Consider the following 18,560-nt stretch of genomic DNA (forward strand, 5'->3'; position numbering starts at 1 on the left):
TTCTAAGGCACTGAGTTTTTTCAACTCCACAGATTCATACATTCGCCATAGACCACATGTAGAGAAACGTATGGACACTTGGAACGCTAATGTAGGAGATTAAATCTCGTAAGAGCAATGGGTCCGAGTTGAGCTATAGCTGTGCACTCTTCCATATTGATTTCGATTTTTGTGCAGAGTTCTGCAGTTATTGTATTTAACTCCTGAGAGACTGAAAAGAATTTAGGCTTTGGGAACAGACTTTTGTAGGAAAAGATTCTAAGGATGCTCATTTATGCAAATTTGGTGCAACTGACGAAAAATCAAACAGTTTTTGAAACAGCTCAACAAATAAGCAGTATTACAAAGGAGGCTCTGTACTGAGCCTGAAGGTATTTCTACTGGGGCTCCCAATTAAAAGTTGAGGCAAGATGTACTACTTAAACTTTTCAGAAGCAGTCAAAGGCACCACAGATTGATAACTGGGTATGCTAGCCCTGGGAAACACTACCGGTGAAGAAGTTGGCACACAAGAGGCAATAGACATAAGGACTGTATTGTAGTATAGCTCCCATTTACAAACTTGCAGTAAGATCCAGTGGGACCAGAAGCCCTAAATACTCATTTTTTCTGTACTTGGCATAGCTTAACAGGATTGCAAGTCTGTGTTTCACAGTTTAAAAATGCTATGTACGCAATCTTCCTGAGGCACACAAATAACATAAATATGGGTTACTTTATTCAAGATTTTTGGATATGTTTATTGCTAAAAAAAAATTTAGATTCACAAATTTGGGGATTCGTATCCTTGCAAAGACCAGTGGGGATCATTTTCCTGAACATTTTTAGAGATTTGATGTCATTCGCTGATCCAGGAGAAATGTGGAATCCTGAACTCAGTTCTTGTCTGCTGAGTAAAAGGGGATTGTTTTTACATACTATTTTTTATAATTTTTAACTTTTCTCTCTTGCAGCCAAACATGCCTATGTTTCTTTGTTTATTAGTTTTCATAGACTTTTTCAAATGTTTTATCCATATCTACTTATTTATTGTTAAGGTTAAGATTCTGTCACAGGTATTTTTATTAAAAGTCAGTGATAGGTCACAGGCAATAAACAAAAATTCACAGAAGCCCGCAACCCACCCCTGACTTTTACTAAAATATCCTGTGGGGGGACAAACAGAGCACTTCTGGGGCTTGCAGCTGCTCCAGCCCCACTGCTGCTCCTGCGGCAGGGGCTGATTACTGCTGCTCCAGCCCGCTGACCCAACACCAGCCACTGTTCTGGCATGCCCCTAGGCTGGCTGCCATTCTGGGGGCTGCTGCCCTGGGGCTGGCTGCCACCCTGGGGCTGACATCTGCTCCAGTTCTGCCCCAGAAGAAGTCATGGAGGTCCCGGAATCTGTGACAGAAATGTATGCTTACTTATAATAGAATCAATAATAGTACAAGGCTCCCTTGTTTTGGACAGTGACACTGAAAACACATGCAGAGGGGAGACTACTGGGAGAATTAAGTGGGCTAGGTTTGCCCATAAAACTTAAAAATAATTTACTACTTTTCAGAAATAAAACTATACAGAAGACGCAGGAGAAATATTACAGCATAATCCTAAGAATTCAACTCTTGTCTGCATATATATGGTAGCTAGAGTACAAAAAGGGGAGACCAGAAAAACAGATATCTGCAAGAGTGTTCAGTGGAGGACTCAGGGCCGTCCTTAGGCATACGCAGCTATGTAGGGCACCATGAAATTTGCGGCACCAAATTGCCCCGAATTTCATGGTGCCCTAGGCAGCTGTGTGCTGCATACGTGGCAGCACCAGCCCCAGTGACCAGCCCTATCCCTCGGCCGCCCCCCCACCCCCCGCAACGGGCAGGGCCATCCCTGGGGGGGGTGGGGCCCCGGAAAACTCCCTCCACCCTGCCTCTTACCCTTTCCCCCTGCTCCGCCCCCGGCCCGCTCCCATTCCACCTCTTCCCCCAGCGACCCCGCACTCACCGGCAGTGGCGGGAAGCGGAGCAACCCAGCCCCAGTCCGCTCCACTCTGCCAGCTCCCAGCCACATTGCTCTGCTTCCCGCCGCCGGTGAGTGTGGGGAAAGGATCGCGGAAGCGGAGAGACACGGCCCCAGCCCACTCCACTTCCCTTGCCCCGGCCCCAGCCATGTGGCTCAGGTTGGGGAAAGGACTGCTCCCGGCTCTCACCGGCAGCGGGAACCGGAGAGCTGCGGCTGGGAGCTGGTGGAGTAGAGCGGGCTGGGGCCGGGCTGCTCCGCTTCCTGCTGCTGCCAGTGAGTGGTGGGGGGATCCCTTCCCCCAAGCCCCTTCCCCCAAGCAACATGGCTGGGGCCAGGGCGAGGGAAGCGGAGCGGGATGCTCCCGGCCCCCCGCTAATCTTCCAGGCCACTCTGGGCCTGTGGGGCCCCCAAAAGTGGCTCCCCACAGCTCCTGCCTCCCAGACCCTGGGCAGGGGGAGGCCTGGGGCTGCGTAGGGCACCCAAATGGCTAGGGACGGCCCTGGGAGGACTGTACCTCTATCATAAGAAAAGCAGTTAAAAGTTATCCAGTCTCGGTTGCTTTTGAAGGTTTAATTTGTTCAAATTTCAAAAAAGGGAACCGAGTTGTGTTGAAATCACTACGATTTATTTTTGTATTGTTGGCAAGCTTTTCCAGAAGAAATATGTTCCTGACCCTTTAAATAGTTTCAGGGTTCTTTCTTTTTTGAATGCACAGCTAAGGAGCATTTTGCTACATCAGAGAGATGAGAAATAAGCTTGGAATTATTTCTTTCTTTTACAGGAAGACCCAGAAGTATCACTAGAAGATCTAGACACAGTCTGGATCTGGCAATTTCAAAGATTATAACTAAAATGAACATCCAAAATTTGACCACTTTGGGGTTCTCCTAAACTTATCTTTCCTCAGCAAGCATCAGATTTGCATTTTGAAATCTTTTAATTTTTTTTTGGTGACAGGATGAGATATCATTGGTACCTCACCTTACAATGCTTTTCTGTAATAAAAAAAAATACAGAGAGGAGGTAGTGGCCCAGAGAGGCAGTTTAGCGTAAGCGAGTTGTCTGAGGGTGGGTTGGTCCCCTTCTCCATCCATCTCCAGAATCCATGGGATTGAAAGGCTGCACTGCTTGCCTTCTCCATGACTCCCGAGGCCCCAACCGGGAAAGAAGTGAAGGAAACTCCACAAGGAAAATCTGAGTTTCTTTGCCCTCTCCATCCCTCCTGCAGTTATCTCAGAGGGTGGAATAGGGTTGACTCTTCATATTTGTACACACTCAGTACAGCCTTCAGGAAGCTCCTTGTGTAACAAAGGGACATGTGGATTTTAGAGCAGTGAAGGGCGATAGGAAGTGCAGTTCAGGTCTGCACTCTAAAGCAAGAAATTTGCAGAAAGTCCTCTCACTATCTTAAGGCAAGAGCTTCACAATCAGTTGCATTTTCAGTTGGCTTTCGCGGGGGGGAGGAGGGGGCGCTTTGCAGGACTATTTCCCCCTTTGTGCTCTATTAACTCCAAATTCTCACATTAGAATAAATTGAACATGTTTTCTGCGTATTAACACACTCTATTGGTTAGCTTAACTTCCATGCTAGAAATGGTTTACACTTAAGCAGATTTTTAGATAAAAGACTTTGCATTAGCTGGGCAGAGTGCTGAATTCATGGGTTTTGGCCAAACCAAACCAAGCTCCCTTTTCTCTATGGACCCCCCTCACCACCACCATCACCCAAAGTGTAAATGCATCTCTCTATGTCCTTCCAACACATTTTGGGTTGGTGAAGCATCCTGATTCTCTGTTAAGAACTTTAGCCCACTATGCACTTTATTTCAGACACTTTAATTTTTTAAGGTGACTTAGATCTAATTAAATGATTTCACCCTTAATATCCTGAGAAAAGAAAGTATTTCATGCATGTTCCGTGCCTCATATACATTGTGTAAAATAGTACTAAAAATAGAATTAAATGTATTCTGTGATATTGGAGGAATTGCTTGTGTTGTAATTGTTCTTCCCACCTCTCTAACTTATGACCAGTGAAAGTTTGCTTAGAAATACCAGCTGTAAATCTGTACAATTTGACTGATGTGGTATACATGTGTAACCCACACACCTCCTGGGTGTGCATACCTCCTGGGTGTGGTGTTCTGTCCCATCTAGTGGCACTGAGAGTCTGAGACCACTTAGAGAGAGTTAAATGAGACTGCTCTATAGCCTTAGCTAAGAGCCGGTTGGTTTTTAGCTCATGTGGTAGAGCAGGGGTGGGCAAACTACAGCCCGCGGGTTGGGGGCTGCACCACATGGCTTGGCCCCGCTCCAGCTGGGGCCGCTCCAGCGCTCCGGCTGGGTCGCAGGCCTCACCACATGGCTCTGCCCTGCTCTGGCGCTCCAGCCAGGGCACTGGGTCAGGGGCTGCACTACACGGTTTCCGTGGCATTGCCCCGCTCTAGCACTCAGTCAACCTGTGGAACTCCTTGCCTGAGGAGGTTGTGAAGGCTAGGACTATAACAGGGTTTAAAAAAGAACTAGTTACATTCATGGAGGTTAAGTTCATTAATGGCTGTTAGCCAGGATGGGTAAGGAATGGTGTCCCTAGCCTCTGTTTGTCAGAGGGTGGAGATGGATGGCAGGAGAGAGATCACTTGATCATTACCCATTAGGTTCACTCCCTCTGGAACACCTGGCATTGGCCACTGTCGGTAGACAGTATCCTGGGCTGGATGGACCTTTGGTCTGACCCAGCATGGCCATTCTTATGCTCTAGCCAGAGCGCAAGGTCAGGGGCCGGACCGCACGGCTCCCGGAAGCCATGGCATGGACCCGCTCCGGCTCCTACGTGCTCCAATGGCCCCCTCCGGCGCTCCAATGGGAGCTGCAGGAGCGGTACCTGCGGATGGTGCAGCGTGCAGAGCCGCCTGGCCATGCCTCCGTGTAGGAGCCAGAGAAGGGACATGCCACTGCTTCTGGGAGCCGCTTGAGGTAAGCACCGCTCAGAGCCTGCACCCCTGAGCCTCTCCCCATGCCCCAACCCCTTGCCCCACCCCTGATCCTCCTCCTGCTCTCCAAACCCCTCGATCCAGGCCCAGAGCACCCTCCTGCACCCCAAACCTCTCATCTGCCCCACCCCAGAGCCCGCACTCCCAGCCTGAAACTGCTCCCCTTCCCACACCCCTGCCCCAGCCCTGATTCCCCTCCCACCCTATGAACCCCTTGGTCCCAGCCTAGAGCACCCTCCTACACCCCAAACTCCTCATCCCCAGTCCAACCCCAGAGCCTGCACCCCCATCCAGAGCCCTCACCCCCTTCCACACCCCAACCCCAATTTTGTGAGCATTCATGGGCCGCCATACAATTTCTATTCCCCGATGGGGCCCTTGGGCCAAAAAGTTTGCCCACCCCTGTGGTAGAGGCTCATGCACTAAGCTCCAGAGGTCCCAGGTTCGATCCTGCCTGCTGACATCCAGGGTCTGTTGGTGTAACAAGTGGGGGCTTGTCCGGGATTTCAACTGGGAAGTCTCTGAAGCTCGGAACACGCTTCCTCAGCTAGGGGAAGTATGTAACCCCGCCCATCAACAACCGGGGTCTGTCGGCATTACACATGTAACTAATCTGCCGACTAAGAAGTACAAAAACATTTGCAGAGAAATGAGAACCTTTTCAGCTGGATATAGCAGTGCCAAAACCTTTAAGTATTCCAAAGTAGAACTACGTATACAAGATTTTGCTGTACTAATCATTCTTCCACACAAAAATTACCAGTGATTTTGTTTTACGTGTTCATTCTTTTTAGTTTAATTTTCCCTTCTAGCAATCTGCACCATCTGTATGTACAATAATCAACAGTAGCTTTTAAAGTGCAGCTGAAAGTATATGAGTGAACATTAATAAATGTGCACATTTATGCATAATATGTAATTACACTAAATTTTACATTAAGCATATGACATAAGTGGCCAGGAAAAGCAGAGACACAAGGTGTTTTAGGTAATATCTTTTATTGAATCAGCTTCTGTTGGAGAGAGAGAGAGAGAGAAGCTTTCAGCTCTTCTTCTGTGTTAGCTCAAAAACTTGTCTCTTTCACCAAAAGAAGTTGGTTCAGTAAAAGATATTAACTAACTCACCTTGTCTCGCTAATATCCTGTGACCAACACAGTTACAACAATACTGCATATTGGAAAATCAGAGTTAAGGCTGCTACTCTACCCTTAATCCACCTTGTTTTGTGTATTGCAAAGGTCAGATAAAAGCATATATGATTTATTTATTTTAATGCTTTATTTAGGAAGTTTTAACAGGTTTACAAATGCATGCCATGTAGATATAAAAACAAAGCAATAATCATTACAACAGTGAGCTCTTGTGTAGAGATACACAGGAGATCATCAGATCCCTCTATTTAGCAGGGTGTTACGATCTTACTGAGTGAGCATGATTACAATGTCCATGACTTGTCTTTTCTAGGGATTTTATGAACTCAAGTGAAATCTCTGATTTCATATTTAACAGACTAGTCATGTCAATCAAATGTTAATTTTAAAAATTGGTTAGGTGTGCTAGTGTTTTCACAGGGGAATGTACTTTGTCTGAGTATTGAATAAATTGTCTCCAAATCTATTTTGCTGTGAATGTAATTGGTGCATTGACTTTTCCATAACAACCTCCGATTTTTTTGTTGACCTTTCCTCTAGAGTTAGCCTCACACTTGAAAATGACAACTAGTCTATCAGTAGCCTAGCAGCTACTAGCAGATGAGAGGTTAATTCTTTATTTTCTTGTGTGTGACCATTTGTGCTAGGAAACCCCAGGAGGATTGGCACAGGATTTTGTGCAGAGTAATAAATGCCAGGATTCGGAGTGTATTATCCATCTCTATGCATGTATAAATCCGATTAACCATTATGCACACAGATTGAGAGGAGAAGCAAGGGAGATTATGAGTGTGGTAGCCATAATTCCAAGTTTACTTGCTTTTCGTGATTAAATATAATTTTTAAATCAAATTTATAAAATATCTTAACCTGCTTTTTGTACTCAAATTCTTTTAAAGGTTTTTTATTTTTTGGTTCTTTAAACCAAAGAAAAACATTCCTTCAATTAATATTGTATTGGTCTATTGGCATTTTGGATGGACCAAAAATCAATACAGTGTGAATGGCCCTGCTAGACTAATTACGGTGATGATGTAGTAATGGCTTTTTAATAGAGAATGATAAATTGCTCCTTTGCAGATTAAAGTCACTTTACTTGCACTGGAAGTTAGTCACTGACACAAAGAGCTAGTTCAACTCCTCACTATATGTGCCATTGTTAAATAAATAAAGTGTAATTGACTAAAATTTTGTGACTGCATAGAATATTGTTTTCATTATGGACAGTAACTCTTATTATTTTAAAAGTAAATGATAAAATTGCTCTTCTTACTATTTGTACTGTTTCTAGAATAATGTAGGCAGAACTTATTTGCAGTCTGAGAAATGTTTGCAGTGGATCTTTACTGCAAGTGCTTGTTTAGTCTTTCCAACAATTACTATAACTCAGAATCTATACCGTAGCAGATAAAACCTCTACAGAAATTCCTTGCTTCCATAGAGTTTCCATTGTCATCCTTTGTCTTAACGTTATCTTTATATTTTTCTTTCTTTATACGTGCCTCCTGCCAACCCAGCGGTTATAACAGGTGTGTGAACTTGTCCTGCTTTCGGTTTCTTTTGACTTTCTCTGCATGATCTCTCTCTTTCCTCCCATTTTGGCAGCTGTCTTTTCCCTGAAAATAGGTGCAGTCCTTTCGCAGACGTGTTCAAAGCTCTGTGTAAATTATTCTTTAATCACTGGTGATGCATTTTTAATAACACATTTTTATTTAATTTTACAGCCGTTTCCTTTTTTCCTTGGCTAGACAGGCAGACAATCAGTGGCCATTTTGGGTGAAATTTGGTGTTATTTCTATAACCCACAAGTGAGGAATGCATATTAAAGCAAACCAGATTTTCTGTTCACTATCAGACTAGAAATCTCATCTCTGTAAAGTATGCACATTTGTGCTAAAATGCATTAAAAGCCAGGTCTTCCTTTGAAATTCTTCCGTCCAGTGTGGGGTCCCAAGATCCTACAGTCTACGTTGCAAAATTAAGTTCCATGGAGTTGGCCAAATTACACATTTAGAGAGAGTAAAAAAATATATAAAATATTTATATGCAAAGAGAACTGCAAAATGTAAAATTTTATGACAGAAGTTTTCACTACTTACCAATTGTATTTATAAAGCTCTCAGTCAGCAAGATTATTAATTACTACCCAGTGACGGCCAAGTCATGCATCCCTTGCTAGGGTTTAACACCTCCCAAAAGCAAAGATTACCTTAGTGATAAGTAGGAGCGGCTTTTCCTCTCAATCTCTATTCATAACCCCCAAGGATATGGGAATTTTGCTTGAGCAAAAGCAAAAGGATCAGTTTGTTGGTTGGTTTGACTCTGGTAGCTCATTAAATATGATGTTTTTAAGACTGAAAAAAATCAATGAGAGGTGAACACTGTTATTTTGTGTTGTACTACTTATATAGAAGATACAAAAAAGTGTTCTACATTGTTTTATGGGTTTTACAGCCAGGCTTATTCCATCTTGTGGGATTTTTTTTTTTTATGTTTTGAACGTGGATATGCACCCTTTTAGCATAGAGATCTAAATCCTCAGGTCCTTACTCAGTTTTTTCCAGAAAAAAACCCAACCCAGCAGAGTTTTTGGGAAGTGTTCTTTTTCTGAACTTGTATGTCACTCTAAAGTATTTATATAAATATAGCATTCATTTGAAAGTTTTTAAATCAAGCTCTAATTTCAATCTCTGAGTGAAAACTTTATTTTAAATAGTTAAAAGGGAAATGATGAAAACAAAAGAATGGGTCTTTTTATGCCTATTAAGAAACAAACGGGGGAAAAAATGTCTAGAAGCCCAGAAGGGAAAAAGAATGGGTGGAGTCATTGCTAATTGGGAGGTTGTTGGTCTGGAAGGTGAGCATATTAGTTATGGAAGTAAACTTATGGAAGACAGGACAGTTGATTTCAGAATTATATCAATGATTAACAGACCTCCACTTCTGTCCAGCCAGCTCAGCATCAACAGAGCACATCTTCAGCAAATTCAGATTGGTTTGGTTGAAACTTGGTAATAGGCTAGGTCAGGTATCGGCAACCTTTGGCACACAGCTCACCAGGGTAAGCACCCTGGCGGGCTGGGCCGGTTTGTTTACCTGCCGCGTCCGCAGGTTCGGCCGATTGCGGCTCCCACTGGCCGTGGTTTGTCGCTTCAGGCCAATGGGGGTGACGGGTAGCAGCAGCCAGCACATCCCTCGGCCCGCGCCGCTTCCCGCAGCCTCCATTGGCCTGGAGCAGTGAACCGCGGCCAGTGGGAGCCGCGATCGGCCAAACCTGTGGACACGGCAGGTAAACAATCCGGCCCGGCCCGCCAGGGTGCTTACCCTGGCGAGCCGCATGCCAAAGGTTGCCGATCCCTGGGCTAGGTGCTGAAAAAGCAAATAACTTGGTAAAAGTGTATCAGTATTTAAAGGCAGATACAAAAGAGTGGTAGGTCTAACTAGGTAGTAGAATGAACTGTATTTTATATGGGTGCTATTTTATGTGTAAGGAGTAAATATGCAGACAAAGCAAATCACATGTATTTCACTTCAGAAAAACCTTCATTTTTTTCCAGTCTGCTAGTTTTGTTTTGTCAGAAAAAAGTGGTTTCTTGTGTTAGAGTAGATGTGGATTTCCCAATTTTTTTTATTCAGTCACAAGTCCCATTAACTTAATTTCATGAGAATATTGCCTGAGTAAGGACTAAGTAAAATCTACGTAAGGACCTTAGGATTCAGTCCAAGAGGCCTCATAGTTAAAATTGCTCAATTTAGGGTACTAAAGTACAGTGGATGGTTATTTATGAGAGACACAAGGTATGTGAGGTAATATCTTTCATTAGACAACTTCTGCTGGTGAAAGAGACAAGTTTTTGAGCGACACAGAGCTCTTCAAGTCTTCAGTTTATTTATAGTCTGTTTGTCTGCATTTCTGGTTTTCCTATTTATGTTCAGCTCTTCTCCTGCTTTTCTGTTTATGTCAAACCCTGCTGCTGCTTCTTTGCAATATCTCTAAATTATGTGCTTCTCTCTTCCTTATAACTGTCAGAACCCTTTCACATGCTACCTTGATTTTCTTTATCTTGGTTTCAGGAACCTCCTTCTCTCTGAAACTAACCTATTAAATCTATTCAATTGCTGCCATTAGTAGTCTTCCTCTCTGGCAATCCCAGCCATGTGATTCCCTTCTTCATATCCCTTCAAATCCCTTCCTTTCCTGTCACTTTCATCATCAAGTGCAAACTTACTGTCTTCAGAGTCCTAAGGTTTTATTATTTGTATTATTGTAACACCTACGTGCACAGATCCTACCTATTCTCTCACTCTCCCTGCAGACCCTTTTTAATCCTCCTCCGATTCTCATCTTCACACCTTCTTCCATACTTCTTCCAGCTTGCTACTCGCTTCCTGGCCCCTGGGTCTTGTCCAAAGCACATTGTAGTTAATAAGAGACTTCACTGAGCTTTGGATCAGGCCCCTTGTCTCCCAATTGATTTCTGTTTATTCAAATCCCTCCTTAAAACACATTTCATCCATGAAGCTTTCTGATAATAATCCACCAAAGATAGATAAATAATAAACCCTCTCCTGAGGTCCCTTCCAACCCTAATAATCTATGATTCTATGATTCTATATGTTCCTTGGAGCAGAAGCAATGTCCTCCTGTAAGGCTTGTGAATGGCTGAGCATGCTGCACTCAGCAATAATATTAGAGTAAAATAAATATTTGTCTTCCTTGGGGAAGAATACATTTGTAAAAATTATAACAATTTATTAACAATATTTGTAATAAATATGGGAATTACAATTTGTAGCCATCTCCTGACTTCATACCCTTTGCCTGTTCCCTTTCAGCTGGGAACATTTCTAATAACAGCATTGTTGCATGTTGCAAAGAAGTATATTTATGTTTGGCTGCATGGCTTAAGATGCTCTGTAAATACACCAATCCAAAACAAGGGACATTTTCCCCAGGAAGCAAAATATTAAATCACAAATTGTTCCAGCAGACAAAATTGAAAGCTTCCTATAAACTGTGAAAAAGATTCAAGGCTGCCCTGTGAATAGACCATTTAGAGGGTCTGGAATACTGCTGTGGTAATAGAATGTTAATCTGACAGTGTCTGGATACTAGGCAGCCATCAGAACAGTCACATTCCAGGGGGCCCATTGCAAACTGAGCTGTGAATAGAATGTTTACAGCAAGATGCAGAGCCAAGATGTACTGTATGTATGAACTGTGCCTCACTGCCATGCCAACAGCACATGCCACTCAGACTTTACTAATGAAAGGCAAAGTAAGTGTTCTGGATTTAAGACTGATACTGTCTGACAGGTGGATCACACCAATATATGAATAGATATACATGTCTGAAATGTTTGTATGCATTGTAAAACAGGCATTGTTTGTAGGAACCACATGTTGTAATCTATTTAAACCCTCAAATATTACTTTTCCTTAATTTTAATAGAGGTTTTAAGATGTTAGAATTTGAAGCTAAAAAGATGTAAAATAAAAGTTTAATTATCCCAGAGCATGAGTGGCACTGTGTATTTTGACACACATACACAGATCACAGAGGTCATATTTTTTAGAAATCTGTATTAAAATTCAATATGATGGCCATCAGGAAAATAATGGCATAAGATATAAAAAAATTATTTAATGCAAATTAGTCCAATTTCAATTGCCTATCTTGCTTTCATGAAGTATGCGACAGTGTTTTATTGTGGTTTTTCTCTTTTTTTTTTTTTCCAGATAGTGGCGGTAGTGCTAAGGGGGAACGACTAAGTGCCAAGCTAAGGGCTTTGCCTGGAACAAATGAGCCTTATGAAAGCAGCGGTAATAAAGAAATAGGCAAGTGGACTGTGGTACCTTCTGAGTTGCTCCATCTTGCCTAGACAAATGGAATGAGAAAAATAATTGCTGAAAATCATATTAAATTGCACAAATTGTGGAAGCATTTTCATCATGAAACATGGATGAAAAATAGTTATAGCTTCTTTGTTCCCAGGTCTACCATAAAATCATTAACTTATGCTTGTATGTTGTCAAAGGGACATATCCATTTTAAAAAGTGATTTAAACTACCGAATCTGCTCACTGCAATCCTCTGCCAGTTTTTGTACTTTTACAATCACACATTCTTATTTTATTAAGGGGAGCTTTTCAAAAGAGCCTAAGGGAGATAGGCACCTCAATCCCATTGAAATTCATTAATGCCTGGAATTCTCTTACTGAACCCATCCACCATTCCTCCTCTGCCAAGCTCCTTCCTAAAACCTATTTCTCTAAGTCTTGCATATTAACTATATAGTTGTAATAAAGCAATAGAAATAATTTTGAAAAGGAAACTCTAGCCACCAGAACATATGCATGACCACTATTGTTCTCTTCCTCCTGTTCTGTAATGGGGTAATGTAGAACCCAAACCTGCATAGACTCTTACACCCATGCAGAATCTCATTGACTTCAGTGAGACTGCACTTGGGTATAATGGTTTTAGCTAGTAAATCCCAATGCGGTAAACTTTTCAGGGCACGAAATCAGTGTCATTTATGTGTCCTGTAAAGCATCATGCGCATCATGCACATCTATAGCATGCTCCACATAATTCTTGATTTTAGTCTTGTGTGATTGATACAAGCTAAATTGCTTTAAAATAAAGTTTTTGTTTCAACTCTTTTGAATCCTAGATGCTTCCTATGTAGATCCACTTGGACCACAAACAGAGAGACCAAAAACTGCAGCAAGAAAAAGAATGGATGAAGATGAGTTTGCTGATGAAGAATTAGGAGAGGATTTGCTTCCAGAATAATGTGCAGTACAGGATAAACTTTGTGTTTTGAAAGTTTTAGCAGAAAAATATTCAGAAATGATAATTTTGTATTAGAATTTGATAAAATGTTTGAGAAAAATTTATGTTGTATTTATGGTAATGTATATATTAAATTGTGAATTTGGAGTCAAGAATTTATATTATAATCAATAAAAACAGTAAAGAGTTTTTTGTTTTGATCGTGCATATAAGCAGTGCTCAGGCACTTTTCTAACAAACTGGTTGTGAATTGTAGCAAATTTAGAAAGCTTTTGTTTGCACAGATATTACACATTATAACAGTATCAAGCATAGATGTCTCTTGAGTGGTTTACATTTTTATAGCATCTTTCAACCCCAAATACCTCAAAGATCATGCAAGAAGGATGGGAATTTCACAGGCCTAATGAGAGAGCAGAATTTATTTCATAATCAATATGAACTGGTTTACTTTAATAGTGTCACACATTACACTGTCATCTCCGAGGCCCAATTCAGCAAAGCACATAAGCAAATGCTTAATTGAATGAGACTTAATCACATACTTAAGATCAGGCTTAAATGATTTGCTGAATCTGAGCCAAAATGCGGCTACACTCACACGTCAAAATTAGCACCTGCTTCCTCACTCGAGGTCAGCCCTTTGGGTGTTTAAAAGCAAAGTATCATATTTTTGTCATTTTACTTCTGTTAGCTCAGTGTGTGGTCAGAGGGCGCTGGATTTTATTCTAGCATGTGCATCATCAACAGAATTGGTAACTCGATTTCAGTTGCAAAATCTTAGTTATTGAGGACTGAGCTTGATTTTCAGATCCCAGGTTGTGTGCAGAACTGACAGAAAAAACATCATTTTACTTGTGAACCGAACAAGTCTGATATGGAGATATTTACAGAGTGACCATATTTCCCAAAGAGAAAACGGGACACCCCAGCCGCTTACCCAAGGCGTCCCCCATCCCCACATGAGGCTGTTGCCCATTGGGCCCCTCAGGAGTCTGTCATCTATCACTGGAACTTTGCAGGGGGCCCCTTGTCGTTTGTCACTGCTGTTGCCTGTTGCTGGAACCCTGCCAGGGCCCCGCTGGCTGTCTGCTCCAGAGTCCTGCAGCCCCTAGGGCTGAAGCAGAGACTGTAGGGAGGTCTCTGGAAGTCACAAAATCCATGACTTCCAGGACCTCCGTGACATAAACATAGCCTTAATTATTTGACACTGATAACCACAAGTGAAGGATTTATATTAACCACAAAATCAACCAGGCACTTGAACCAACTTCCAAACCCAAGAGGTGGAATCAAATCGCTTGACGTCCTCAACCCTTGGCTGATGGATCATCTATTGGAGAAGTCTTTGGGGTAGAACCCTGCATCAAAGACAGTTGCATGGCCAGGAATTAGGATCCAGAGATCCTCAAAGATAGTTAGCTGTTGACGAGCTGAGCCTAGCTGCCCCATATGGGTTCCATCCAGCCATAATAGTTTTCATTAAACATAAACCTGTTCCAAATTTTTGAAGTTTGGGACATGACAAAGGAAGTAACTCTGGGGCCTCAGCTGCCTCCATCAGCAATTCCTGTAGTCCTGGACCTGCAGCATCAGAAGGGATTGGAAGCCTTGCCTAGGGCACGCACTGCACCAGCAGCTTAGCACCTTGCTCAGGCCTGGTCTACACTACGAGTTTAGGTCGACTTTAGCCGCGTTAAATCGAATTAAGCCTGGACATGTTCACATGACGAAGCCCTTTCTTTCGACTTAAAGGGCCCTTTAAACCGGTTTCTTTACTCCACCTCCGACGAGGGGATTAGTGATAAAATCGGCCTTAGGGGGTCGGAATTGGGGTAGTGTGGACGGAATTCGACGTTATTGGCCTCTGGGAGCTATCCCACAGTGCTTCATTGTGACCGCTCTGGACAGCACTCTCAACTCAGATGCACTGGCCAGGTAGACAGGAAAAGCCCCGCGAACGTTTGAATTTCATTTCCTGTTTGCTCAGCGTGGAGAGCACAGGTGACCACGCAGAGCTCATCAGCACAGGTAACCATGATGGAGTCCCAGGATCGCAAAAGAGCTCCAGCATGGACAGAACGGGAGGTACGGGATCTGCTCGCCATATGGGGAGACGAATCACTGCTGGCTGAACTCTGAAGCAGTAAACGAAATGGCAAAATATTAGAAAAGGTCTCCAAGGCCATGAAGGACAGAGGCCATAACAGGGACGCACAGCAGTGCCAGGTGAAAATTAAGGAGCTAAGGCAAGCCTACCACAAAGCCAGAGAAGCAAACGGAAGGTCCGGGGCAGAGCCGCAAACATGCCGCTTCTACGCGGCGCTGCATGCCATTCTAGGGGGTGCAGCCACCACTACCCCAACCGTGTGCTATGACTCCCTCCCTGGAGAAACACACAGGGAAGCGGGTTCGGGGTACGAGGAAGATGAGGATGGAGAAAATGTAGATAGCTCACAGCCGCAAGGAAGCGGAGAAACCGGTTTCCCCAACAGCCAGGATATGTTTATCACCCTGGACCTGGAACCAGTAACCCCCGAACTCACCCAAGGCGTGCTCCCAGACCCTGAGGGCACACAGGGGACCTCTGGTGAGTGTACCTTTGTAAATATTACACATGGTTTAAAAGCAAGCGTGTTTAATGATTAATGATTAATTTGCCCTGGCAATCGCGGCCAGTACAGCTACTGGAAAAGTCTGTTAACGTGTATGGGGATGGAGCGGAAATCCTCCAGGGACATCTCCAGAAAACTCTCCTGGATGTACTCCCAAAGCCTTTGCAAAAGGTTTCTGGGGAGGGCTGCCTTACCCCGTCCGCCATGGTAGGACACTTTACCACGCCAGGCCAGTAGCACGTAGTCTGGAATCATTGCATAACAAAGCATGGCAGCGTATGGTCCCGGTGTTTGCTGGCATGCAGACAACATCCATTCCTTATCGCTCTTTGTTATCCTCAGGAGAGTGATATCATTCACGGTCACCTGGTTGAAATGGGGCAATTTTATTAAGGGGACATTCAGAGGTGCCCGTTCCTGCTCTGCTGAACAGAAATATTCCCCGCTGTTAGCCACGCGGTGGGGGGGAGGGGTGAAGTGATCATCCCAGAGAATTGGGTGTGTGGGGGAGGGGAGTTAGTTGGGTTTGTGCTGCATGTTAACCCTGAAACCGCAGCCCCTCCTTTTACATTGCAAACCCATTTTAAATGGCCAACCCAACGAGTGCTTGGTATGGGAAATGAGAGCACTACTGTTTGAAACCATTCCCACATGTTAAGAAGGTTAAAAAAGCCAAAAGACTGTGTCTTACCATGGCTGCCTGCAAGCTGAAATCTGTGGCCTGGCACTGCATGAGTGATCTCTCACACCAAACCGGCAGGCCCTCAATATAAGAGGAAAAATGCGACCTTGTAACGAAAGCACATGTGCTGTGTAATGTTAACAGCAAAATGTAACGTGAAAGAGTGTACCCATTGTTCTCTAAAATGTCTTTTTTAACCACCTCTCCCTTCTCCACCACCAGCTGCAAATGTTTCTCCTTCACAGAGGCTAGTGAAGATTAGAAAGAGAAAACGTAGGACGCGTGATGACATGTTCACAGAGCTACAGATGTCCTCCCACGCTGACAGAGCACAGCAGAATGCGTGGAGGCAGTCAATGACTGATTACAGAAAAGCATAATATGAACGAGAGGAGAGGTGGCGTGCTGAATCGCGGGATGAACAGAGCAAGTTGCGGGCTGAAAATGATAGGTGGCGTCAGCTTGCAGACAGAAGGCAAGAGTCAATGCTCCGGCTGCTGGAGCATCAAACTGATATGCTCTAGCGTATGGTTGAGCTGCAGGAAAGGCAGCAGGAGCAGAGACCGCCGCTACAGCCCCTGTGTAACCAACAGCCCTCCTCCCCAAGTTCCATAGTCTCCTCACCCAGACCCCCAAGAACACGGTGGGGGGGCCTCCGGCCACCCAGTCACTCCACCCCAGATGATTGCCCTAGCATCAGAAGGCTGGCCTTCAATAAGAGTTAAAGTTTTAAACTGCAGTGTGTCCTTTTCCTTCCCTCCTCCCCCACCCATCCCGGGCTACCTTTGCAATTATCCCCCTAGTTGTGTGCTGAATTAATAAAGAATGCATGAATGTGAAGTAACAATGACTTTATTGCCTCTGCAAGCGGTGCTCAAAGGGGGAAGGGGAGGGTGGGGTGGTTGGCTTACAGGGAAGTAGAGTGAACCGGGTGGGGGGAGGCGGAGGGTTCATCAAGGAGAAACAAACAGAAGTTTCACACCGTAGCCTGGCCAGTCACAAAACTCGTTTTCAAAGCTTCTCTGATGCGCACCGCGCCATGCTGTGCTCCTCTAACCGCCCTGGTGTCTGGCTGCGCGTAATCAGCGGCCAGGCGATTTGCCTCAACCTCCCACCCCGCCATAAATGTCTCCCCCTTACTCTCACAGATATTGTGGAGCGCACAGCAAGCAGCAATAACAATGGGGATATTCTTTTCGCTAAGGTCTGAGCGAGTCAGTAAGCTGCGCCAGCGTGCTTTTAAACATCCAAATGCACATTCCACCACCATTCGGCACTTGCTCAGCCTGTAGTTGAACAGATCCTGACTCCTGTCCAGGCTGCCTGTGTACGGCTTCATGAACCATGGCATTAAGGGGTAGGCTGGGTCCCCAAGGATCACGATAGGCATTTCAACATCCCCAACGGTTATTTTCTGGTCCGGGAAGAAAGTCCCTTCCTCCAGCTTTCGAAACAGAGCAGAGTGCCTGAAGACGCGAGCATCATGTACCTTTCCCGGCCATCCCACGTTGATGTTGGTGAAACGTCCCTTGTGATCCACCAGGGCTTGCAGCAGCACTGAAAAGTACCCCTTGCGGTTTATGTACTCAGTGGCTTGGTGCTCCGGTGCCAAGATAGGGATCTGGGTTCCGTCTATGGCCCCACCACAGTTTGGGAATCCCATTGCAGCAAAGCTATCCACTATGGCCTGCACGTTTCCCAGAGTCACTACCCTTGATATCACCAGGTCTTTCATTGCCCTGGCAACTTGGATCACAGCAACCCCCACAGTAGATTTACCCACTCCAAATTGATTCCCGACTGACCGGTAGCTGTCTGGCGTTGCAAGCCTCCACAGGGCTATCGCCACTCGCTTCTCAACTGTGAGGGCTGCTCTCATCCTGGTATTCTGGCGCTTCAGGGCAGGGGAAAGCAAGTCACAAAGTTCCATGAAAGTGCCCTTACGCATGCGAAAGTTTCGCAGCCACTGGGAATCGTCCCACACCTGCAGCACGATGCGGTCCCACCAGTCTGTGCTTGTTTCCCGGGCCCGGAATCGGCGTTCCACGGCATGAACGTGCCCCAGGAACACCATGATTTCCACATTGCTGGGGCCTGTGCCTTGTGAGAGGTCTATGTCCATGTCAATTTCCTCATCACTCTCATCGCCGCACTGCAATCGCCTCCTCGGCTGGTCCTGGTTTTGCTTTGGCATGTTCTGGCTCTGCATATACTCCAGGACAATGCGCGTGCTGTTCATAGTGCTCATAATTGCCACGGTGATCTGAGCAGGCTCCATGATCCCAGTGCTAGCTATGGCGTCTGGTCTGAAAAAAGG

The 18,560-nt window shown here is 44.5% G+C and overlaps 1 protein-coding gene across 1 annotated transcript in view; it reads left to right on the forward strand.

Moving 5' to 3' along the window:
* Positions 1 to 13,130, forward strand: part of IFT88 (intraflagellar transport 88) — a 103,678-nt gene extending 90,548 nt beyond the window's left edge. The window contains exons 25-26 of the mRNA XM_029911953.1: positions 11,887 to 11,985; positions 12,825 to 13,130. Of these exons, the coding sequence (XP_029767813.1) occupies positions 11,887 to 11,985; positions 12,825 to 12,946 (221 nt within the window). The 3' untranslated portion in view covers positions 12,947 to 13,130. The remainder of the gene's footprint in view (positions 1 to 11,886; positions 11,986 to 12,824) is intronic.
* The last annotated feature ends 5,430 nt before the right edge of the window (positions 13,131 to 18,560 follow it).

Source organism: Terrapene carolina, unplaced genomic scaffold (assembly GCF_002925995.2).
Source record: "Terrapene carolina triunguis isolate 2854851 unplaced genomic scaffold, T_m_triunguis-2.0 Scaffold138, whole genome shotgun sequence".
In the NCBI taxonomy this organism is placed as follows: Eukaryota; Metazoa; Chordata; order Testudines; family Emydidae; genus Terrapene; species Terrapene triunguis.